This window comes from Sapajus apella, unplaced genomic scaffold, assembly GCF_009761245.1.
Source record: "Sapajus apella isolate SASKATOON/1434 unplaced genomic scaffold, GSC_monkey_1.0 scaffold20, whole genome shotgun sequence".
Classification (NCBI taxonomy): Eukaryota; Metazoa; Chordata; class Mammalia; order Primates; family Cebidae; genus Sapajus; species Sapajus apella.
In genome coordinates, this window is record NW_022436960.1 from 232,464 (window position 1) to 257,356 (window position 24,893).

At 46.0% G+C, this 24,893-nt stretch overlaps 1 protein-coding gene, 1 non-coding gene and 1 pseudogene across 5 annotated transcripts; 1 reads left to right on the top strand and 2 right to left on the bottom strand.

Annotated features, from left to right (window-relative positions):
• Positions 1-797: 797 nt before the first annotated feature.
• On the bottom strand, positions 798-9,910 carry EIF5 (eukaryotic translation initiation factor 5). 4 transcript variants are annotated; one of them, XM_032287297.1, is made up of 12 exons: positions 9,822-9,910; positions 9,474-9,682; positions 8,119-8,401; positions 7,932-8,013; positions 7,238-7,410; positions 6,835-6,946; positions 5,596-5,738; positions 5,182-5,340; positions 4,738-4,899; positions 4,258-4,422; positions 3,371-3,505; positions 798-2,970 (listed from the first exon to the last, which is right to left on the bottom strand). In XM_032287297.1, the coding sequence occupies exons 3-12, from the start codon at positions 8,188-8,190 to the stop codon at positions 2,881-2,883; spliced, it is 1,293 nt and encodes a 430-aa protein (XP_032143188.1). In that variant the 5' UTR covers positions 8,191-8,401; positions 9,474-9,682; positions 9,822-9,910; the 3' UTR covers positions 798-2,880. The 4 variants fall into 4 exon arrangements, with proteins under 4 accessions (XP_032143188.1, XP_032143187.1, XP_032143185.1 ...); XM_032287296.1 differs by lacking the exon at positions 9,474-9,682 and having other exon boundaries at positions 5,182-5,343; positions 9,822-9,881; XM_032287294.1 differs by lacking the exon at positions 9,822-9,910 and having other exon boundaries at positions 5,182-5,343; positions 9,474-9,612.
• On the bottom strand, positions 6,113-6,238 carry LOC116558100. The gene has a single exon (XR_004271834.1). It is a non-coding gene; the product is annotated as a small nucleolar RNA SNORA28 (small nucleolar RNA).
• A 7,434-nt stretch (positions 9,911-17,344) lies between the features above and the next one.
• Positions 17,345-18,122, top strand: LOC116557669 (annotated as a pseudogene).
• Positions 18,123-24,893: the final 6,771 nt, after the last annotated feature.

The window sequence follows — 24,893 nt, forward strand, 5'->3', positions numbered from 1 at the left end:
CTTTCACTTCTGGCACCTCCAGGCCAAAGACATACAGACAGTGCTCAGTATACTGGAACAAACAGCTTTGGGGCCCGATCCTCATATACCTCCCTTCTCAAGTGGGAAGCACTGGATTAGAGTACCTGTTTGCCCCACTCTAAATTTAGGACCCAGGCTAGTTATTTTTTAACTGTCAACTTCAGAATGTACTTGTTTAGAAAGCAATCCTCAGCTGGGCGCAGTGGCTCACACCTGTAATCCCAAGGCGGGCAGATCACCTGAGGTTGGGAGTTTGACAACAGCCTGACCAACATGGAGAAACCCTGTCTCTACTAAAAATAAAAAATCAGCTGGGTGTGGTGGCGCATGCCTGTGATCCCAGCTACTTGGGAGGCTGAGGCAAGAGAATCGCTTGAACCCAGGAGGCAGAGGTTGCAGTGAGCCAAGAATGCACCACTGCACGACAGCCTGGGTAACAAGGGCAAAACTCCGTCCCCCACCCAAAAAAAGGAAAAGCAATCCTCTCAACTAGATATATACTATTTCCACAACTACAGAGCTGTATATTGAAGTCTGAGTTCCCTAAATATCTGTCAATATTTCAAAAAATAAAATTGAGGCAGATTCTCAGTTCACAGAAGACTAGCAAACCTAAAGAAAGCCAGTGACCCGATTAAATGAACTGCTTTGTGAAGCTGGCGAGTGTAACGGCAAGATACATCCAACACAAATCCAAAGCAACAACTACAAAAGAGGGCAGATTCCAATGCTTTGATCTTATTATAAAATGGAAACTTATTAAAGCAGAGACAAAATACAATTTTATCATTATTTTAATCAAGTAACTTAGCTGTTTGAAAACAAGAAATCCTTAAGACAGTTTAATAGAGCAAAGTGAAGAATTACTCTATTACGATAACCTGTGAACAAGGTTCAGATTATGTGAATTTGAATTCCATTGGAAGTTTGGCACCAGACTGAACACTGACTGGTCTAAGCTAAAATTTTTAGTGTTTTAGAAGCCCTGAACGTTTCCCCTCAGATAAAAAGTAGAAGCTTTATGACAGAACCTCATTAGCTCGACACTACGTTGAATGCAACTTAGCTTAGGTCACCAGTATCTCCTTTAGAATTCCAGTTAATGAAAGCAAACCAGCGGCAAAGAATTTGAAACCTAGGCAACATCGAGTTTTAAGAAAAAAAACCTCTTTGGCGTGACAAAGCGCATTCCCTCCAGGTATGTGGCTCCTGCTCCACTTGCACTAGAATCTATCAAAGTTAGCTGAAGGCCAATTCTTGCCTCTCCAGTAAGATTGCTAGGTTTCAATTCCTTCAAACAGCAGGCCAACAAGGTTTTATTACATCAAATGGTTTGTCTTGTTTCAATGTGAAAAATTTTTTATGCTTGTTAAAGTCTCATTATCTGTGAGGTAAGTCACAAAAAAAGAGGTGAATAAGCCACTGCTCGAAAATTAACCCTATCGACTCTCAATTCCCACTGTGCACTTTGTGAAAAGGGGTTAACTGTCAACAAGTTTAACCTTGAAGATGATTACTCAAACACAATCGGATCTCATATTGAGTTTAGATCAGGCAAGGAGTTCACAGGTAAGTTATCGACTCTTGTGTGTCCAATTCTAAAGCCCTGCATAGGCTGTCAGATCTTTGTCACCTGCACTCAGGTGGCCATCAGACCTCTTGGGTGCCTGGCTATATTCAATGTGAAGTAAAAAATATCCCAAGTCTTACACCAAAATAGAGGCTCTGACTTAGAAGTATACTTTTAGCTTTCTTTTTAAATAAGACATTCTGGGGGTAAAAAAAATCAAATTTGAAACACAGTAAACACTTATTTTGGCAAGATAGCAACCAAAATCTAAAAAGCAGAAACTGTGTCCAAATGTAAAAGGCATTAAAGAACAACCATGGTGGGGGGGGGGGGGGGTGGGGAGCCACACTGAACAAAAAGGTACAGTATGTGTAACATTTTGGAATTGTAATTTAAACCCTAAGAGCAAAAGCTGAAAAATTATGCTTAGGTCGCTAATAAGTGCACTCTTCCCTGTTTCTCCCAAATAAAATCAGTTTATTGTTTAATTGCACCCCAAAGCAAATTATCTCAGTACTAAGTAACTACTACATACACACAAAATGCTTGTTAATGTAATAATTTCCCTGGCTCATCCAATGTGCAATGCATATGATTTCAAAGACTACGATCTGGGGCAAGTGCACACGATGTAAGAAAACAACTCTCCAAGTTTCAAAACCTGCTCTTCTACGACACTCAGGTCATCAGATCATGTTCACTTCTTGGTAAGATGCTGCACTGTCATTCATCAATCTACCTCACAACGTACATTACCAGATGCCGATTTGAAGGACTAGAGGTAAAACTTTAGTACTATATTTAATGGGCTGAATAAGGTAATTACAAGTAAGTTTGCTTTACCTTCTGTTGAAGACCTCTTTACAGCCTCAGCACCTAACGATATCTAGCAGGCTCCAAGAATGCTCATCAGGTGAAATGATGGCACATTTAAAAAAGGAGCCAGTTACTTCAGCTTAACTCATTCAGAGCCAAACATCTGTAGAATGACCAAAATCAAATCTTTATTTTTATAACTGTATAAATGTGATCCAAATGTGTCCACCACTAGTTTTTTCAAAAAGAAACATGCTATAAATAAGCAAACTACATCTGCTCACTGATGTGTATGGACTCCCTAGATGTCTCACTGGGCTTAATTACAGACCACTCACAGTAAGAGATTTTTAGTGTAAAGTGTAGCATGATGTTAAGCCATTTTAGCTTTTGCACATACATGTTGCACTTCTGGCTGATAATGGGAAAAAATGTGCAGCATCACACTGTTAAGCTAGGTTGCACCCATCCCCTTAAATGGCATCAATATCAATGTCGTCATCCTTGTTGTCGGACTTTACGGTTTCAACTTTCGGTACACTGGCAGTCTTCGAATACACCACCTGATAAAAGGAATAATTTTATTCATCATAAGCTGATAAATCTGCTTATAAAACAAATCAACATAAATTGTGGTCACAAAGGAGGGAAACTGCCTAGATGCAGCCATTTCTTCCTCACTGAACAGCTTTGTTATGCAAAACCTACAGGCTATCTTACACAGGCTCCACAGTCTTAACTATATTGTACAAGTTTTTTGATAGACTAGAACGTGTAGGAGTAGAAATGGCTTCCATCACCCTATTATTTTCCAAATTATTGGGAGGCTATATTTTATTGCATCTTAAATTCTAAACTCCAAGTTACCCCGAACTGCCGTTTTATTACTCCTCACAAACCTTCGTAAATCTCAAACACCCATTGACAACACTGTATTCAACATCCTCCCCCCGCAGTGTTTACCTCAATGTTCTCATCTTCATCTTCTTCTTCACCACCAGAAGATTCTTCCTCTGCCTCCTTCAACCATTTTATAAATGGTTCTGCTTTGACACGAATCTCTTTGGCAAGTTCTTTGGAAACATATTTCTTAGAGGCCTAAAAAATAGGGTACAATTCTCTTGAGGCCTTTTTTTTTTTTTTGGAGACAACTCTCACTCTGTGGCCCAGGTTGGAGTGCAGTGGCACGACCTCGGCTCACTGCAATCTCTGCCTCCTGGGTTCAAGCAATTCTCCTGCCTCAGTCTCCTGAACTTAACAATTTTTGATTATTTATACAACACCCCTTACTGAGCTCTTTGAAGAGACTGAGTCATAAGAAATCTGAATTCTCAACAGAATATATGTACTCAACAAACACATCATTAGTCTCACCAGTTTGTTATGACTACAAAGCAGACATGGTGGGAATCACAACCTTATAGCATAGGGACTTAACTTCAGCGTAGAGACTAGGTATTAAACACTACTTCTTGATCCCAAAACCCTGTCTCAATACTAGTGAACAGCTGGGTGTGGTGGCTCATGCCTGTACTCCCTGCACTTTAGATGCTAAAGCAGGTGGATTACCTGAGGTCAAAAGTTTCAACACCAACCTGGCCAACATGGTAAAACCTTGTCTCTACTAAAAATACAAAAACTAGTTGGGCATGGTGGCAGGTGCCTGTAAATCCCAGCTACTCAGGACGCTGAGGCAGAACTGCTTGAACCCGGGAGGCGGAGGCTACAGTGAACCAAGTTCACACCATTGTACTCCATCCTGAGACAGAATGAGACTCCATATCAACTACCACCCCCCCAACACAACCAAACACTTGTGAACTTAAAGAGCCCACCTATGTATTCCCCACCTTTTCCGACCAGCTGATGATGACCTCTTCTTCTAAAAGGTCTGCATCATACATCTCCTTCAAGATATGTGGAATCTTGGAGAGAAGCTGAGCTTGATGCATTGCTACCACACACTCCAAACCATGAAGGAGGTACCGTTGAGCTTTTTTGTTGTTGTGACAAAACTGCAAATAGATACCTTGGAGTTAAACAAGGTTTTTTATATGTTCTACCTTGAGAACTCTAGTACCCAAACATGCCTTCCCTTCAGCAGAGTGCTCTGTAAGTGCATGGCCCATTCAATAGTGGTTCAAAAAGGTCAATGCATAAAGATCCCCATTAAGTTTGTAAGGGCCTATGTGCAACACTTTCAGACGGGCAGAGGTGGGCCAATTATCCCCACTTTCAAGCATGATAGGACAAGCAAAAGTGGTTAAAATGACCATCCTGAAAGCCACATAGCTGTAATCTCATTCATGAATCCAGAGTAATTCACTTACTCGTAGGAAATGGCGCCTATATTTCTTAATCTGTTCTCTGATCTTCTCATTAAAAAGAACTTCAGTCAGAACAAGAGGGCCCATGGCTTTTACATCTAGTCTTTCTGCTTCAGCAACAATTTCTTTGTCAGATGAATCAATAATACCCTCTTCTTTCTTCTTCTGCAAATAAAAGGAAACCAATTCAGTGAAATGAAGGTACAATTTGCCAGGCTCAAGACATCAGTCAGTCCCTACTCCGATGGACATATTTTTTCCTACCCAATTTGGCAGTTGACATATAGTGCCTGGAACCACCCTCCAAAGATACTTAATGAATGAACAAAAAAGTGAAAATAAGCCATGCATAGGGTAATCCTTTACAATTATAGAGTTTAAAGTATCATGTATCTAAAGGCCCAAGGCTGGGCTGAAGCTGATTTATAGACCAAGCAAAGGTTTTACCTTAACAAAATCAAACAGGATATTGACCCGCTCCTCAACTGTTCTTTCCAAATCATCGCTAAGAGTCAGAACTTTTGCATGGTCACTGATTTCATCCATTCGACGTCTCTGAGCTTCCTCAGTTGTATCTTCTCCCCAGTCATCATCCTCCTCTTCTTCCTGTTTATGAAAACAGTTAGTTGATTCAAGGCCATAAACACAGAAAAAGGTTCAGATTTAGTCAAGTTAATGGCATCAAGTTCATCTCCTACCAAAATTGGGTTGACCTTAACTCAAACAGCCAACACTACTTGGAATCCAAAATATTAGTGTTATTACACTGAAGGTTAGTTTCAACATTTCCGTCCACCTCAACCAAATGCCATATACTTTACACAACTTTAGTGCCCACTAGACCATTAACCCTCCACTCACCACTGTATGTGGAGGAGGACTAATTTCATTTGGCGGCGGTGGTGGTGGTGTCTCACTGCTGGATACGGAACCATTTTCCTTGTCTTTGCCCTTTCTATTTTTCTTCTCCTTTTCTTTCTTTCCTGTACCACTGTCACTATTCTCTATAGAGGAAAACGGAAACAAAAATTTAACCCCATAATTTACATTACACCTCACTGCCCATTATGAACATTTAAAACCCTGTCCTTATTTTACTATGGATCCCCTCAGAAAAACCACATCACTCACAATGCTACTTAAGAGGCTTCACAGATCAAATTCATCATGTATTTCAAAATTCATATATTTCGTAAGATAAAAATGTCAGCCTAAGAATGGAGTGACACAAAATATTAGGGATACAACTGCTAGGGCAGATTAAAATGAACTGATGATGCCTCAACCAGGGAGTGAAAGGTGGCCCTAAGGACCCCTCTCTGCCATCCCTCAAGAACAAGGTCATGTACTCAATCCAGCTTTAGCCAACAGGTGGAACAGTGTTTAAGTCTATATAATGGCTTATCTCATGGGAAAGAGAACACCGGAATAGGTTAGACTTTTTTGCTATAGCAAGCTCAAATTGTGTCAGACAGTTGTGATTATCTGCCACAGAGTGTTGCTTGCAATGCTCAAGTTTAATAAAGGGGGCCCCCTTTACACAGATCCTTTGCTGGGTTTCCATCAAAATTTTAGTCATTACTTCATCAAGATAATCTGTCTTAATTATGTGGCACAGTTTAATCGGCAGCCTATTTTTCACCTTTAATGGTTAACAGTGCACTTTTGAAAGATGTCTTAGATTTGGTAAAATATAGTGCCAAGACTGAAAATTCCTTACATTTTGAGACAGAGGCTCGCTGTTGCACAGGCTGGAGTACAGTGGCACCATCTCAGTTCAGTGCAACCTCTGCCTCCCAGATTCAAGTGATTCTCCTGCCTCAGCCTCCTGAGCAGCTAGAATAACAGGAGTGTGCCACCATGCTTGGCTAATTTTTGTATTTTTAGTTAACAGGGGGTGGGTTTCACTATGTCGGCCAGGCTGGTCCTGAACTCCTGGCCTCAAGTGATCCACCCAACCTGGCCTCCCCAAATGCTGGGATTACAGGCATGAGCCACTGTGCTGGGCCTCCCTTATATTCCTATTCCAAAAAAACCTTCCATTTTATTCCCAACAGTCACTTTATGTTAGGATCTTAGGAGTACATCATTAAGACTCACCAGGTGGATTTTTGAGAATGAATGTGCAGAGTTTATGATGTGTGTCAAGCATGCCTCGATAGCCACAGGCTTTACAAGAATTACCTATTGTTTGCTTCTTTGGATTGACATGCTGCCAAAAAAATAAAAATAAATAAAAACAAGGATGTTATCCATAACATAAGATGAAAATATCTAATTGGAAGACATCTAAACCACAGCTTCACATACAAAATAAACTTTTTTCACACAGTGACCTACTTTAAAAAAAGAATAGAAATATCTCCAAAACTGGAGATTTTGGGTTTGATTTACAATTACATCTGCTCTGTCTTCTCAGGAAGGTGACTTAGTGATATTACAGAACTGATCACAAAAGTAGATATACGGCTTTTGTTTTGACAACAACCACAAAAGCACTCACCAGATCTGTTTCAGGATTCTCACATTCAGGACAGAGAACAAATTTTTTAATGAATCCATCCAACATGTCTTGCAGCTTATTCGCCTCATGAGATCCATTGACAATGTAACGGTCATTCTTAACATCAAACTGGGTCTGTGCTCCCAGCTCACAACCAAAATATTTGGTGGGATCTATTTGAATGAAACAAGAGATCATTATACAGTTACCTAACTCAACCACCACTTTTTTTTTTTTTTTTTTTTTGAGATGTAGTCACACTCTGCCACCCAGGCTCGAGTGCAATGGTGTGGTCTTACTACAACCTCTGCTCCCCGGGTTCAAGCAATTCAACCGCCTCAGCCTCATGAGTAGCTGGGACTACAGGGGCATGCCACCACACCTGACTAATTTTTATATTTTTAGTAGGGACAGGGTTTCACTTTGTTGGCCAGGCTGGTCTCCAACTACTGACCTCGTGATCCACCTGCCTTTGCCTCCCAAAGTGCTGGGGTTGCTCTCCCGAGCCACCACTCTTTTTAAATTACTGGGTTAAAGAAATGTGTTCTCCTGGTAGTTTTGTAAACTCATGGCAACCAATAAACCAGGTCCTTAGTTAACTTGTAAGCTAACCAACTAGCATACAATTAAAACAAGTTTCGCAGCTCAAAGACTTTGATGAGCTCTCTTTTTAGACTTTTCAAGCTTTACTTACACGTTGGAGGCCGATTAAGCGCCTTGGCAACGTCAACCATGTTGACTATAACTGTCTTGATTCCATTTCCTTTGCCCTCAACCTAAAGGAAATAAAAATTTTATTTTTGCAGTTTCCCCTGACAGATGGAATTTTCAAAATTCTGCAAAAAGAGCTATCAACTAAAATGAAGAGCAGCGTATATTACCTTGGCAATCAGACGGGGCATCTTGTAGCGATAGAACTGGTCTGACACGCTGCGGTTGACGTTGACAGACATTTTGGCTTATTATTAGTGGCTTTATCAATAAGATGAAGAGATCTTTGATTGCAACTTTTTGGTATCTTCTGTCTGGAGAAGAAGGGATGACATAAACGACTGCAAGAGTTCTCGGTCTCTGACATGAAAAAATTTTCGCCACTGAGGCTGTAAGCTTCTTGCTTGTATGCTATGTTTCCCCAATACAGGTACCAATGGCTGCGCAACAGCTCTGAAAGAGAAAAGAGAAAGAACACACAACCCCACCCCTCAGGTTTAACATCACTGCTACTCGAAAACGCCTCCTTCTACATTCCCGTTAGTTACGCTTCTGCTTAATTCTACCTTAAAAAGCATCTGAGATCACGTGCAACTAGCCATTCTCCTCTAACACAGTACACCTGCGGGAACTTAAAAGGCCTCGATTTCAACTAAGCTGTGACTCCGGTAGGGAAACGCGGGTGAGAACACACTCGCTGTGCTGCCTCAGCCGCCGTGGGTCTCCATCAGACCGAGGGCCATCAGCAGGTCACCAGTTCGCCTCTGCGGCCATCCAGTCCGCGCTGAGAACGAACCCGAGCCCTCTCCGCCCCCACCCCGGCCTGGACTCGCAAACTGCTCAGGCACAGCCCCGATCGTCACCATTTTTAAGGAGAAACTAGGCAACTGTCCTTTACAACTAATTGTTGCTTCGGCAACCGTGGCCTACTCCAAAGCAGCACTTCCTCAACGCGGCGCCCGCCCGGCAGTGCCGTGGGAGCCAGGGAGCGCCAGCGAACGCCCAGCGCCAGGCCCGGCCCGGCCCGGCCTCCCTCCTCCGGGCAGTCCAAGCACTCGGTTAACCTTCGCCCTGGTCCCCATGGCTACCGCGCTCCGAGGCGTTTCCGCGGGGGCCGGCGGGCCGAGCAGCTCCGCGAAGGCGGCGGCGCGCGACGCGGGCGTCGGGCCCCATCCCCAGCGCGTGCCCCGAGCGCCGGCGGCCCGGGAGGCCGCGCAGCCGGGAACGACACCCGGCCGAGGGGCGCCGGGGCCGCGGCCGCCCCCGCCCGGAGCGCGCGATGACTCACAAATGCAGCAGCCGAGGCGTGACGCAGCCCGGGCGGCGGGCACGCGCGGCGCGCTCCCGCGAGCCCGGGGAAGGGGCGAGGGCGAGGCCGGCCCGGGGAGCGCGGGGAGGGGGCGGCCGGGCCCGGGCCCGCCCGCCGCCCCCCCCAAACTGCGCCACACGCCGCGGCGGGGTCACGCGGCGGCCGCCGCCATCTTGTGCGGCCGCCATCTCCCGGCCCGCCGCGCCCGCGACTCACCGTTTTCGTCAAATAAAGACATAAACCCAACGCTGCTCGCCCGGGACTGGGATGAAGTGAGGCGCGATATAAACCCGAGTCCGAGTCCGAGGAGGCGGAGGCGGAGCGCAGCGAGGAGCGGCCGGGCCAGGTGCCGCCGCCGAGCAGCGGGGAGGGGCTGTCCCAGCGACGTCCGCGGTCCACACCCGTCAGCGCCGGAGCCTGGCGACCTGGCGCGGAGAGACGGCGCCGTGAGCCGCGGGCGGGTCGGGGGGTGCGCCTTCCCCGCCAGCCAGCGGCCCGCGGGGTCGAGGGGGCGGGGAGCACCGGGCAGGGGGCGCGGGGCCGCCGCCCCTCCACCGGACTCACCTCTGGAATGTTCTCGCTCTGACTGAACAACGCCGCCGCCGCGCTCAAGCTACCCTCGGCCCCAGTGCCCGCCCCCCGCGTGAGGCCTCACTGCCCATTGGCTGGAGGCCTGCCACAGCTCGCTCGTCATTGGTTCGCTTGCGGCGTCAATCGCGCCTTTCCGCACCCCTTCTGCTTCCTGAGGCTCCACTCGTGGCCTCGGCCCGCCTCCAGCCCCGAGCCCCGCTTCCTTCCTCTCCCCTCCCCCCGCTTCCCAGAGGCCTTCGCGGCGCAGCCTTCGGTTGTCGCGAGAGCTGGCGCGGCTCAGGCGGCAGGGCCGGGCCGCGGGGTCAGTGCTTTGTCAGTTTGGGCGCTGCGGGGAAGATGGCGGTTCGTTTCCCCCACGCCGGGTCTGGGCCAGGCCGCGGCGTCGCGGCGACTCCCGGGTCCCAGGACCATCGCCCTCGAAACCGCTTTCGAGGCCGTGTTTCTGAGGCCGACACTTTCGGGGAGAGGAAACCCGACCGCGTTCTCCCAGCTGCGGGCGCTCGTCTGTTTTCCGGTCCCCCCCCGGGGACGCAAGTCTCCGGGCCTCGAGGAATGAGTCGTTTTTCCATCTTAAGCCCCAGGCCTGTGTTTTTCATCCCAGGGCTGTCTTCTGTGGCGGACCCGGGTGGAGTGGCCGCCGGCAGAATGAGCCCGAGACTCGAGGGTGACCGCCCGGGGCGGTCGTCAGGCTGCCCCGCCGCCTGGGTGCCGGCCCGCACCCGGGCCTGCGCGCTCAGCTTAGCTCATCGCGTCGCTTCCCGTTTGTTTGGTTCCTTTAATTGGTTTGGAATCCTGGGGCCTCCTGAAGGCGCTTCGTCGTGGGGTCCCACCTTCTGGGGAAGGCTTCCCCCGCTCCCAGGCTTGAAAAGCGCTGTCCTTCCTTCCTGCTTCCCTGTACCTGCTCCTCGTCGGCATCATGTCGACCCCACCCCCCCAGTTAATGACTTGTGAATTCCTTGACAGGGAAATCGTAGCCCTGAGCAGGAGTTTATGATGAGATTCCAATGTATTCCATTGAAAATTACTGTTATTTACGCTGGTCGCTGTGGCTTATGCCTGTAATCCCAGCACTTTGGTTGGCTGAGGTGGGCGGATCACCTGAGGTCAGGAGTTCGAGATCAGCCTGGCCAACATGGTGAAACCCTGTCCTCACTAAAAGTACAAAAAATTAGCTGGCATGGTGGCGGGCTTGTAATCCCAGCTACTTGTGAGGTTGATGCAGGAGAAGCCTTGAATCCGGGAGGCAGAGGTTGCATTGAGCCGAGGTCACACCACTGCACTCCAGCCTGGACAACAGAGCCCAGAGACTGTATCAAAAAAAAAAGATTATTCAGAAAGAGGCTTTCATATTTTAGTTCTGTTGAAACTCTCCCATTCTTTCTGAAACTTGGATTTTTGTGTGTGTGAAAACTTGAGACTTAAAAACGCATCCATAGTCCACCCTGCAGTTTGAGGACAACTTGGCTGCAATAGAGTGAGAGCCCCGCTAACCTGCAGTCTGGTTTCAGGTGCAATCATCGTCAGGTCCTGAATGGCCGTGCAGATTTCCCGATCTGGAAAGGGGCAGTGTTGCTGAGGACAGGATGAGGTAGATAAGGGGCTGCCTTTTGTTTTAGACCAGTTGCATTTGCACTAAGGTTATAATTGGAATCTATGATGATTTTTATTAAAATCCAAGATCGCGCCTCCAGAACTTAAAAGCTTTATAAACAAAAATCGGCAGTGTTGGTGGAAAGAAAAAAAGGCACGATCCAGAATTGAGAGGTGATTTGTGTCCTTTAGAGCAGAGACTTTTCTAATCCCACAGTGTGTAAGCTGGTGTATAGTTGTTAAGCCAAATGCGCAGTGCTTTATGAGTACCAGGGTTCCCATCAGACAAACTAGAAAAGCAGATCCTAGGCCGGGCGTGGTGGCTCACGCCTGTAATCCAGCACTTTGGGAGGCTGAGGCGGGAAGATCACCTGAGGTCAGGAGTTTGGGACCAGCCTGCCCAACATGGCAAAACCTCGTCTCTACCAAAAAGACAAAAAAAAAAAAAAAGAAAAAAATTTAAAAATTAGCCGGGCGTGCTGGCGGGCGCCTGTAATCCCAGCTAATCAGGAGGCTGAGGCAGGAGGATCCCTTGAACCCAGGAGTCGGAGATTGCAGTGAGCCTAGATCTCGCCACTGCACTCCAGCCTGGGGATCACAGAGATGCTGCTGCTGTTTCACTGTGGAGCATGACTTAGCGATACTGAAACAGTTCTGAGTTTTTGCTTGCTTGACAGCACACAAATGATGTTATTTTAGAAACTCTTGTGGAAAGTATGGGTGTGAAACTAGTCTGAGGTAAGAGGCCTTCCTCTTCAGAAAAGTTTTAATAACAAAACCTGAATTAGCTTTCTCGTATGTTTAATGGCACAATTTTTAATTTCATTAAAGAAGTTTGTGATAATTTTAACTACATTTTAGTATGTGTACCACTCATTTGTAAGCAACCATGGACAACTTTAAAAAATGACTCTTGGCCTGGAGCCGTGGCTCACACCTGTAATCCCAGCACTTTGGGAGGCTGAGGCTGGTGGATCATGATGGCAGGAGATTGAGACCATCCTGGCTAACACAGTGAAACCCAGTCTCTACTAAAAATACAAAAAGTTAGTGGAGCATGATATCACATGCCTGTAGTCCCAGCTACTCAGGCAGGAGAATCGAACCCAGGAGGGAACTGTTTCAGTGAACCAGAATCGAGCCATTGCACTCTCAAAACAAAAACTTGTGTTATTTTTTTCCCTTTTATTTTTAGTTAACACAAATACAAAGTGATATTTCAGTACATGTATACAATGTATGATCAAAGCAGAGTAATCAGCATATCCATCACCTCAGATATTCATCATTTCTTTGTGTTGGGAACATTCAGAATTCTCTAGCTTTTTGAAAATATACAATAGATTATTGTTAAGTATATTCACCCTGAAATACTACAGAGCACTAGAACTTGTAAAACTGTAATTTTGTATCAATTTCTCCCTCTCTTCCCCTCTCACTACCCTTCCCAGCTTTTAATAAGTCACAATTCAACTCTCTACTTCCATGAAGTCAATTTTTTTTAAGCTCCCACATGCAAATGAGAATATGTGGTATTTATCTTTCTGTGCCTGACTTAATATGATACTGTCCTCCAGTCTCGGCCATATTGTGTCAGATAACAGGATTTCATTATTTTTTTTATGACTGAATGGTATTCTAGCACACAGACACACACATATATATATAAAACATGTTTTCTTTTGTTTTTTTGAGACAGAGTCTCACTCTGTTGCCCAGGCTGGAGTACAGTGGTGCAATCTTGGCTCACTGCAACCACTCTGCCTCCTGGGTTCAAGCAATTCTCCTGCCTCAGCCTCCTGAGTAGCTGGGACTATTGGTGTGTGCCACCATGCCCAGCTAATTTTTGTATTTTCATAGTAGAGACAGTTTCACCATATTGAACAGGCTGGTCTCGAACTCCTGACCTCGTGATCCACCCACCTCGGCCTCCCAAAGTACTGGGATTACAGGTGTGAGCCACCTTGCCTGGCCTGTAATAAATTTTTTTTTTATCCATTTTTTTTTTTTCAACAGTAAGATGGGGTCTCACTGTGTTGCCCAGGCAGGTCTCAAACTCCTGGCCTCAAGCATCCTCCCACCTTGGCCTCCCAAAGTGCTGGGATTATAGGCATGAGCCACTGCAACCAGCCTATCCATTCATTTGTGGGTAGACGCTTAAGTTTATTCCATGTCTTTGGTATTGTGACTGCTGCTGCAATAAACATGGGGGTGCAGATATCTCTTTGATAATATCGATTTGATTTCCTTTGGATAAATGCCCAGTAGTGGGATTGCTGGATCATATGGAAGATCTATTTTTATTTTTTTGAGAAACTTCCATGCTGTTTTTCATAATGGCTGTACTAACTTACCTTCCCACTAACCGTGCATCAGTTTGCTTTTCTCTGTAACTTTGCCAGAATTTGTTATTTTTTTGTCTTTGTGGTTTTGATTTGTGGTTTCAATTTGCATTTCCCTGTTGGTTAGTGATGTTAAGCATGTTTTCATACATGTGTTGGCCATTGTTATGTCTTTCTTGGAGAAATATTTATTGAGATCCTTTGTCTATTTCAAAATCAGATTATTTTTTGTGGTTGAGTTGAGTTCCTTGCTTATTCTGGATATTGGCACCTAAAAATTACTCTTAATCATACCATTTGTTGAATGCTTATATCCTAGAAGGTTTCTAAGTCCTTATACATTATGTCTCAGACTCTATGAGAAATTTGTATTCCTATTTTACAAATGAGCAAACTGAGGCTTAGTGGAAAAAAAAATTAAGCAATTTACCCAAATCTTGTACCTAGCAAGTGGCAAAGCTAGGATTTAAAGACACATCTGTCTGATCCCAAAGCCTGTTCCCTTAATAATTATGTGGCATAGCCTCTCCAGATAAACACAAAAACAAACAAAACTATGCATTTTACATATGTAATCCCATTCTTTAATAATCATTTAAGGGGATGTTGTTATGCCCATTTTACAGGTGAGGAAAGAGACTCAGGAAGATTTTCTCCGAAGTCACCTCCCTAATAAATGATGGGCAGCGTTTGAACTCCAGCTTGTGTGATGCCACGCTCATTGCACAATTCCGCTTCCCCTTTCTGGATCTCCACCTCATCTGGCTGTGTTATTTCCCCCAGCCAGGTGCTCACACTTCATGAACTAATGGATACTTGGTGCTTGTGAAAACCTTGTTAACGAGTACACGAATTACACATATCAGCACATGCCCCGATGGCAGACAGAAATAGCTGCCGGAAAGGTAGATTGGTAAACTGGCCTTTTGGTTGTTTACACATTGGCCTGTGACTGTTGAACTTGAATGAGCGTCCCCTCCTTCCCAGCCCCTGACCAAGGTCAATTCTGCGTGGACCGAGAGCCTTGTGTTTCTGAGCTGCGAGCTCTTGAGTGGACCCAGGTGTTGTCTACTGTGAGGGATAGTCTGGCTGTCCAGCTGGCCTCCCTCTGTGACACCCCTCTCTCAACTTTTAAAGCTGCACACTATTAAGTTTTGGTCTCCCCTACTTCAGGACAAGCTATATAGGGTGTATGCATCGTTTTTCTTCTAGCACTAGCCAGTCACAGGGGTGTTCATAGAGCAGACATTTGAAGCTGCTAGAAGGGAACCGAAGGTTATTGGGTGAGTACAGAGGCATCAGCTGAATTGAGGGCTGGTGTCCTAAACCATGGTAATCTAGTGCATCCCTATCAATACATAATTCTGTGCTAGGCAGCAAGGGTGTAGGCCCGTCTACCCCACAGACCCTGCCCCAGAGGTCACATGTAAACAAGGAGAGGTCTGCTTGCCCTTCGTGAAATCTCTGACCCTCTGAGCAGCATGTCTCCCTGCCTTCGTGACCTGCCCACCCCATGCCCAGACCACACCTACCCCACACCACTGGCATTCACATCACTTGATCGCAGTTGCCTGCTTCCTTGTCTGACTTCCTTACTGGGCCAAGCAACTGGAGGGCAGGGGACTCACGCTTGAGAAGAAAGGACTCTGGCTAAGAACAGGCATTCAGTTCCGAAAGGGACAGAGGCAGGAAGCAGAGGTGGCTGAGGAAAGATGGGGGTCCAGGTGAGAGAGTGCTGGAGACTGACATAATGTCTTCCCCCTCCCAAGTATGGAGCTGTGACCCCGCCCAGCAGGCATCTCGCATTGTCCCATTTCTGGAAAAAGAATAAAACACACAGCGGTATTGATTCTGCCTGCTCAGTGTCCTGCACACAGCAGATATGGGGAAACGTGGAAGGATCGGAGCAGGCCCTACTCTGTCAGGTTGGTTTTGTCTTGGTCACATTGAAGCCACACACAGCACCCCAGTGACAAAGTCCCAGGGGACACAGGAGCTGCTCTTCCCAGGACTGCCGTGTGCCTTAACACTGGGGGATCCCCACGATACTGGAACCCAAATGCCCTTCTTCCCCTCAGCATAGTCTCAGAAGCTTTCTTTTGAGATGTTCCAGCTGCCCTAATTCAGGTAGTCTGTCTGTGAAAAAGAACAAAATTTCTGCCCCAGTGGGTGCATTGGAAAAGTCCCCAGGTCTAATGGTGACTTGGTGGGAGTGGCATTAGAGTGATCATGCCTGTAGGATTAGGAAGGTGCCACTGTCCTTGCAGTACTGACAAGGTGACAAACCTGGTCACCCGTGCTCTCTCACTGGCCTCCTCACACCCTAGGAGGTGGCAAGTATACATTTTACCCCTTCATTTTGTGGATGAGGAAGCCTAGACCCAGAGGGATGATTTGCCTCGAGTTGGGGGGTCAGGTGTCCTGACTCCCAGCTTCAGAGCTCTTCCTCCTGACTAGGTCCTGTGTGGTGCATCTAGATCCTAGAGATTTGCTTCCCTTCCCTCAGTTGGATTTCCTTTGCTCTGATGCTTTTTTAAATTTCACATGAGGGGAGGCAGGATCTAAGTCCTAACCCTGGTAGCTAACACAGGACAAAAGGACATCTGCGTGTCAGGGAAGATCCACTTGACTGTGCTGTCCTCCTGCCTGGCCTGTGAAAATGCGTTTTCCTTTACACCACAGACTCATTAGCCAGTGTGCATCCTGCCCGGGGGCACCAGACACTGGAGATGCAAATGGCCCCTGAGGGGGGGAACTTTCTTCATAAGACAACATTGAAAAACATGGAAGATTTCACCTAAAAATCCAGTTCCTTGGAAAATTGGAAGCGCTTGTACCCTGGGACATACCCACATAATAGATTTTACAGGAGCCAAGTTTCAGCTGCCCATTTAGACCCAAAGTTGGGGCCTTAGGGCTCACAGAAAAGATCCAATGACTCCCTGTCCAGGTATGTGGGTAAGCACTATCCCCTCCAGGTGTGCATGTGCCTTGTCCCCCTCCAGGTATGCGTGGGCCCTGTCCCCCTCCAGGTGTGCGTGTGCTCTGTCCCCCTCAAGGTGTGTGTGGGCTCTCTCTCTCTCTCCAGGTGTGCGTGTGCCCTGTCCCTCTCCAGGTGTGCGTGTTCTCTGTCCCCCTCCAGGTGTGCGTGTGCTCTCTCCCTCTCCAGGTGTGTGTGTGCTCTCTCTCTCTCCAGGTGTGTGTGTGCTCTGTCTCTCTCCAGGTGTGCGTGTACTCTGTCCCCCTCCAGGTGTGTGTGGGCTCTCTCCCTCTCCAGGTGTGCATGTGCCCTGTCCCCCTCCAGGTGCGCATGTGCTCTGTCCCCCTCCAGGTGTGTGTGTGCTCTGTCTCTCTCCAGGTATGTGTGTGCTCTCTCCCTCTCCAGGTATGTGTGTGCTCTCTTTCTCTCCAGGTGTGTGTGTGTTCTGTCCCCCTCCAGGTGTGTGTGTGCTCTGTCCCCCTCCAGGTGTGTGTGTGCTCTGTCCCCCTCCAGGTGTGCGTGTGCCCTGTCCCCCTCCAGGTGTGTGTGGGCTCTCTCCCCCTCCAGGCGTGCTTTATCTCTTTGTTTATCTTTACTTATGTATTCATTCAATGAACATGTATGGCCTGTCTTTTGTCTGCTAGCCCTAGAGGATTTAAACAGTTAAGACGGAGGCAGCCATCTTGCTCTTGCCGCGTGCTGGTGTTGGAGGACCCTCCCTGCTTCGGATTTACCAACAGCATGAATCAAGAAAAGTTAGCTAAACTTCAGGCTCAGGTCCGGATAGGGAGCAAGGGTACAGCTCGCAGAAAGAAGGTGCTACATAGAACAGCTACAGCTGATGACAGAAAGCTTCAGCGTTCTCAAAATAACTGGCTGTGAATAATAGAGCTGGTATTGAAGAGGTGAACGTGATTAAAGATGATGGGACAGTTCTTCATTTCAACAATCCCAAAGTCCAAGCTTCCCTTTCTGCTAACACTTTTGCAATCACTGGTCATGCAGAAGCCAAAGCAGTCACAGAAATGCGCCCTGGAATATTAACTCAGCTCGGTGCTCACAGCTTAACAAGCCCCAGGAAGTTAGCTGAGCAGTTCCCATGCCAAGTCTTAGACAGTAAAGCACCAAAACCAGAAGACACTGATGAGGATGATGATGTTCCAGACCTTGTAGAAAATTGTGATGAGGCATCAAAGAATGAAGCTAACTACAATTTTGGTTTTCGGAAGCTGCGATGGACTAGATTTAACAAATCAGCTATGTGGTTCCAAAGTTTTACAGACACGGAGAACATCACCTGTTACTAGCTACTAGTTCAGTAATATAAATATTTTGTATATTAATAATGCTGTTTGTTCAGCATTTTTTGGTCATTTGATTTTACATTTTGCACTTCCAGGATTTTTTTTTTTTTTTGAAGTATTGGTGCAGTCTGAGGGTGTTTTGGTTTTTGATTCCTGTTTTTTTGTGTTTGTTTGGGGTGTTTTTGGTGTATGTATGTTTATGTATGTGTGTGGGTATGTGTGTACACAGTGGAGAGCAAATTGCAAAACAGTTCTATTTATCCTACTCCCTCCCCAGCAGAAATAAAAAAACTTTACATTCGTTACTTTTCTTTTCCCCCCATAAGACACAGAATTAATGGAAAATGAGTATCTTGGATTTCAGATCTGAAGAGATTTTTACCATTAGTGGTTTGATTTTAATTTGCTTGGTTAACTATCGTATTTTTCGTACACTTCTCTGGGTTTAAAATGTCTTGAGGTATTTTGCCACTGGCTTCATGCTGGAGTAATGGGTAACATATCTTTGGTATGGTTGCCTTAGATTCACTTACCTAGTCAGACCTAGAATAACTTCTTTTACTAGCTTGCTTCCTAAATGCCTTTTTTCATCTCCTTTTGGTCTCCAAATGGCCTGGTCAGTCTTTGGTAATATTCTTCCTCATCTTCCACCTAGCTTGAGAAGGATGTTCTCCACATAGAGTTAAGTGAGTGTGTAATCGCTCCTTTTGTAAAATTTTGTTCTCTCATCTTGAGGAACAACAGCTTCATCTTTAACTTTTTATTTCTCCCTGATTTTACAGTTTGGTAGATTTCTTTTCTTTTTTCTTGTTGCCCAGGCTGGAGTGCAATGGTGCCATCTTGGCCCACTGCAACCTTCACCTCCTGGGTTCAAGTGATTCTCCTGCCTCAGCCCCCTGAGTAGCTGGGATTACAGGCATGTGCCACCACACCCGGCTAATTTTTGTATTTTTAGTAGAGACGGGGTTTCACCATGTTGGTCAGGCTGTTCTTGAACTCCTGACCTCAGGTGATCCACCTGCCTCGGCCTCCCAAAGTGCTGGGATTACAGGTGTGAGCCGCCGCGCCCGGCCTACAGTTTGGTAGATTTCAAACTAGAATAGCCAGCATGTGCTTGCTAAATAATTTTATCCCAGCCTTATCCTGTATCCTAGCTGTTCTTAATAGCAGGTACAAAAATGCCTCTTTTTCAGCAAGGTCGAAATTGGAAATGTTCTTTTGAATGAGAAGAAAATAGGCCATAAACTCATCCCCCAGCACAAATGGGCATTCTATGAAATGGTGCTGGCCCGAGGAGGATTTCCTCAGCCACTCTCCTACTCTTGACCTTGAACCTACCTCTGGGTTGGATCTTATTATTGTAGCTGCTCACTATACCTTCCTGCATGCTTAGAATAATGCTTTGGGGGAGCACTGGTAAAACACGGTATTTATTTTTTTTTACCTCCTTTAAGAGGACTTGGAGGTACGTTGCATTCATTCACTCAAGTTTCCCTTTTGTTGTCTAATAAAAGCTTGCATTTTGCTATACCAGCATTTGTTATAGCCAATATTTAAGGATAAAATTTAGAAAATATATCATTTCCTGGCCCATCATCACGCTAATACAGCCTCGCCTTGCAGTTACCAACTTTTGTGTCAAGCTAGATATCTTTTTTTTTTTTTTTTTTTGAGACGGAGTTTCGCTCTTGTTATCCAGGCTGGAGTGCAATGGCGCGATCTTGGCTCACCGCAACCTCCGCCTCCTGAGTTCAGGCAATTCTCCTGCCTCAACCTCCTCAATAGCTGGGATTACAGGCACGCGCCACCACGCCCAGCTAATGTTTTTTGTATTTTAGTAGAGATGGGGTTTCACCATGTTGACCAGGATGGTCTCGATCTCTTGACCTCGTGATCCACCCGCCTCGGCCTCCCAAAGTGCTGGGATTACAGGCTTGAGCCACCGCGCCCTGCCAAGCTAGATATCTTTATTTGATATCTAACATGCAAGACCAACAATATATTAAGAGATCTATAGACATAAAGGCAAAGCTCTTATATTTTTTTCATCCGAACACCTCAATTTATTTTATACATTTGTTCATTTTTCTTATGTTTTATATAATATATGGACTTAACAGAATAAAATAACAGTAATAAAATAACAATAAACAGTTAAGACAATGTACTAGTTTTCCATGGTTGTTGTAACAAAGCAACAGAAAGTGTGTGGCTTAAAACAACAGAAATTCAGTTTTTGGCCAGGCACGGTGGCTCATGCCTGTAATCCCAGCACTTTGGGAGGCCGAGGCAGGCGGATCATCTTAGGTTAGGAGTTTGAGACCAGCCTGGCCAACATGGTGAAACCCCATCTCTACTAAAAATGCAAAAATTATCCGTGCATGGTGGCATACGCCTCTAGTCCCAGCTACTCGGGAAGTGAGGCAAAAGAATCTCTTGAACCTGAGGGAGGTAGAGTTTGCAGTGAGCTGAGATTGTGTCACTGTACTCCAGCCTGGGCGACAGAGTGAGACTCCATCAAGAAAAAGAGAGTTATTTTTTCACAGTTCCACAGGCCAGAAGTCCAAAATCCTTGGGTTGGCGGTGCCATGCACGCTCTCTGTCGTCTGGTGGCTGCTGGCAGTCTTTGGCGTTTCTTGGCTTGCAGCCATGGAGCTCCAAATCTGTCTCTGTCATCACTTGGTTTCCTCGCCTTTGCATAAAGTATCTTCACTTGGTGTTTTCCTCTCTGTGTCTCTTCTTATAAGAACAGCAGACATATTGGATCGAGCACCTGCCCTACCCCAGTGTGGCCACATTGTAGCTTGATTAAATCTACAATAATCTGATTTCCAAATAAGGTCTCATTCACAGGTACCTGGGGTTAGGAGTTAAATATATCAGTTTTTGTTTTGTTTTTTCTTCTGGAGGGGTCTGGTGAGAGAATGTATTGCTTTGGGGACGTGAACTAACCACAGACATTAAAAACCCTCAAATCACATGAAATGTAGAGCACGGCCCTTGCTCATCATCCGCTCTGGGAGACTCCTAAAGTGGCAGCCAGTGCCGGGCGGCAGCTCTGGTTCGGCCGCTTCATTGCTTCAGATACACTAATCATTGGATCCTCACCATAGCGGTTGTCCAATAGAGATTCTATTGCTGCTCCACTTTGGCACAGATGAGGAAACTGAGGCACTGAGAGGTTATTCAGCTTGACCAAGGCTACAATTATAACCTAAGTGACTATATTCAAATATATACAAATTAAAAACCAGGCATCATGCTGCCCTCCTGTAATCCCAGCTGCTCTGGAAGCCGAGGCTGAGGGTCACTTGAGCAGAGCTGCTGTGTGGGCATAGGCAGGAGGCCGGGTCCTGAGCGCTGGACAGTGTGTGCTTCCTGGCAAAGCCCAGCAGGCTGTGTTCTCTTTCCCATCAGACTCCTCCCTTGTGATTTGGACAGCAGGAAACTAATCTGTATTTCTGTCACTGTCCCGAAACCAAGTCTGTAGTAACTTACAATCCCCTGATACGGTAGGACTGGCTACCCTGCCGATTTCCCAGAGTGACTGTCTCACAAGGAGATGGATGGTACAGAAGCAAGGGCTTCTGGTGTAAGGCGAGACAAGTCTGACCATCTTCTTGACCCAGAGGTGATTTTTGTTGTGTTTTGTTTTAGACAGTGCCTCACTCTGTTGCCCAGGCTGGAGTGTAATGGTGTGATCCAGGCTCACTACAGCCTCTGCCTCCGGGGCCCGAGCGATGGAAGCCTCCCAAGTAGCTGGGACTACAGGCGTGCAACACCATGCCTGGCTAATTTTTGTATTTTTTGTAGAGATGGAGTTTCACCATGTTGGCCAGGCTAGTTTCCAACTCCTGGCTTCAAGTGATCCACCCACCTTGGCCTCCCCAAGTGCTGGGATTACAAGCTGAGCCACTACACCTGGCATGGAATGTGATGTTTCTAACCTTCCGTTGACACAAGTTTCCGTCCACACATAGGGTCCATTTCCTGGGTCTCTGTCCTGTTCTCTAGTAGATGGAAGAACCATCCAGAAACCATCGCATGCTCTAAATAACCTTTCTTTTGTGGTACTCCTTTCTCTAAGCAAATATAGTTAGCACCAGATGGGACTGTTGCAATGTAGAGATTTTACAACAGAAAAATGGATTCATTTAGAGTTTCCTTAAATTAGGTGAGGGACTTTTTTTTCCTTGAGCAATGAACTCCCACATTCGATATTCCCGGCGTGACATTTTGTGCTGTTATACTTGGGAAGCGAAGCTCAGCTATTCTGAGCTTTATGTGCCAGGAGCCTGAGCTCAGAGATCCTTTTTTTAGTTCAGCTCATAAAGGCTACTTGTATGTTTGGGTATTTCGTGCAGAAGCAAGTCTTCCGGGCTGGGTCCTTCACATTCCATGCTCTCTTGCTAGGCATCTGCAAAGTTCATAGCCATTTTTAACACACACCTTTGCTGTCTTCAAATCATAGTCAGAATTTAAAGCCATGACGGGTCTATTTCCCTCAGCATGATGTCTTCAAGGTTCATCGGTGAAACTAAGGGACATAAGCCAGTTACAAAAGGAGAAATACCATGGAATTCTACTAGGATGAAGTACAGGTATTGATCGACTTACCGCCTATGCAACTTACGACCATTCGACTTTACGACCACAATCTCTAGCCACGACTGCTCCGCGCCTGGCAGCGCAAACGTTGCCCAGCTGGGCGTACAACAGTGCGGACCAGCTTCTGGCAGCACTACCATCTCCGCGTACACCATTTCAACTGTACATATAGCCTACTCAACTTACGATCAAATCGTGTTACGACCGGTCTGCGGGCCCGACTGTGGTCGTAAGTCGAGCACTAGCTGTACCTAGAGCCGGCAAATTCGTAGAGACAGCAAGTAGACTGGGGCAGGGGCTGGAGGGAGTCGTGGTTCAATGTTTCAGAGTCTCAGTTTTATAAGATGAAACACTTCTGGAGATTAGTGGTGGTCGGGGTTGAACAATAGTGTAAATATATTTAATGCCACTGAACTGTACACTTAAAAATGGTTAAAATGGTAAATTTTAATCATTATTTTACCACAATAACAAAAAGCCAGTACCCTACAATAATAGACTAAGTGACTATGTCCAAATAATACAACAGAAAAGCTGGGCATGGTGTTATTCACCTACAGTCCCAGATACGTGGGAGGCTGAGGCAGGAGGATCACTTGAGCCCAGGAGTTCAAGGCTGTAGTGTGTTATGATCACACCTGGGAATAGCCACTTCTCTCCAACCTGGGCAACATAGTGAGACCCACCTCTCTTAAAAAAAAAAAAAAGCAAATATATGCAAAATGGTGAATATATAAAAAGCTCACATTTTTGCAATTAAACATAATGTATCATAAATATTAATTATAATCATATATATACACAAAACTTGTTTTCAGTTTGTGTCTTTCCAGATTTTTCAAATCAAACATTTCTTTGGCAAATAGAAATTATTTTAACTCTCTGACTTACTAACGCTGTGACTTTGCCTCTGCGTTTTGAGGTATTAGTGGAATGACAGTACCCTACAGGGTGCCCGCCACTCTCCAAATTGTAAAGCCATGAGATTTGCTCAGCAACCAGGCAGAAACCAAAGTAAATTGACATCATCTATTGGTAGGGTTTAAGTGGTAATGGGATCACGTGCAGTGATGGAAATCCCTTAACCTCATAGAGCAGCAATCCCAAGCCCGAGTCCTTCAGGGTCCGAGCAGGTGATGGCAAAGAAGGAAGCAGGCTGGGGCAAGGCAGTAAGGAACGGCAGTGATGGTGGCAAACTGGAGGGCCTCAATTTAGCGGCATTTCTATTCAGTTAGGAAAAAAAGCTCCATGCAGCCCAAACAAAACACTGAGGGATTTTAGCTGGCCAGTAGGCCACCGGTTTGCAATTTTTGCTTTACTTTTTTATTTTATTTTTTTAATTTTTGTTTGTTTTTAGACAGAGTCTCACTCTGTCTCCCAGGCTGGGGTGCAGTGGTGCAATGTCAGGTCACTACAGCCTCCACTTCCTGGGTTCAAGCAATTCTCGTGCCTCAGCCTCCCAAGTAGCTGGGATTACAGACATGCACCACCATGCCTGGCTAATTTTTTGTTTTTGTTTTGGGATGGAGTCTTGTTCTGTTGCCCAGGCTGGAGTGCAGTGGCACGATCTTGGCTCACTGCAACCTCTGCCTCCCGGGTTCAAGCGATTTTCCTGCCTCAGCCTCCTGAGTAGCTGGGATTACAGGCATGCATCACCATGCTTGGCCAATTTTTGTATTTTTAATAGTGATGGGTCTCACCACGTTGGCCAGCCTGGTCTTGAACACCTGACCTCAGGTGGTCCACCTGCCTCGGTCTCCCAAAGTACTGGGATTACAGGTGTGAGCCACTGCGCCTGGCCTGCCTGGCTCATTTTTTGTATTTTAAGTAGAGATGGGGTTTTATCATGTTGGCCTGTCTCGGCACTCCTGATCTCAGGTGATTCGCCTGCTTCAGCCTCCTAAAGTGCTAGGATTACGGGCGTGAGCCACCGCACCCAGCCTGCAGTTTCTGCTTTAGAGACGCTTCGATCTGGAAGGGACATGGAAAGCCTTTTGGTCCCAACCCCTGTTTTTCAAGAGAGAAACCATGAGTAAGATCTGGGCTGCTTTAAGAAGAGCTGGTCTAGATTCCAGGTCTCAGACAATTATTTTCAGGGGTCTCTTCTACCTCCCTGCCAGCTAGAAACATTTTTTATTTTCAGATACTGTATCCTTCCAAGTTTGAATCTGAATCTTTTTTTAAACACGGATACATTTGTTTAATTTCGTGTTCCTGCCCA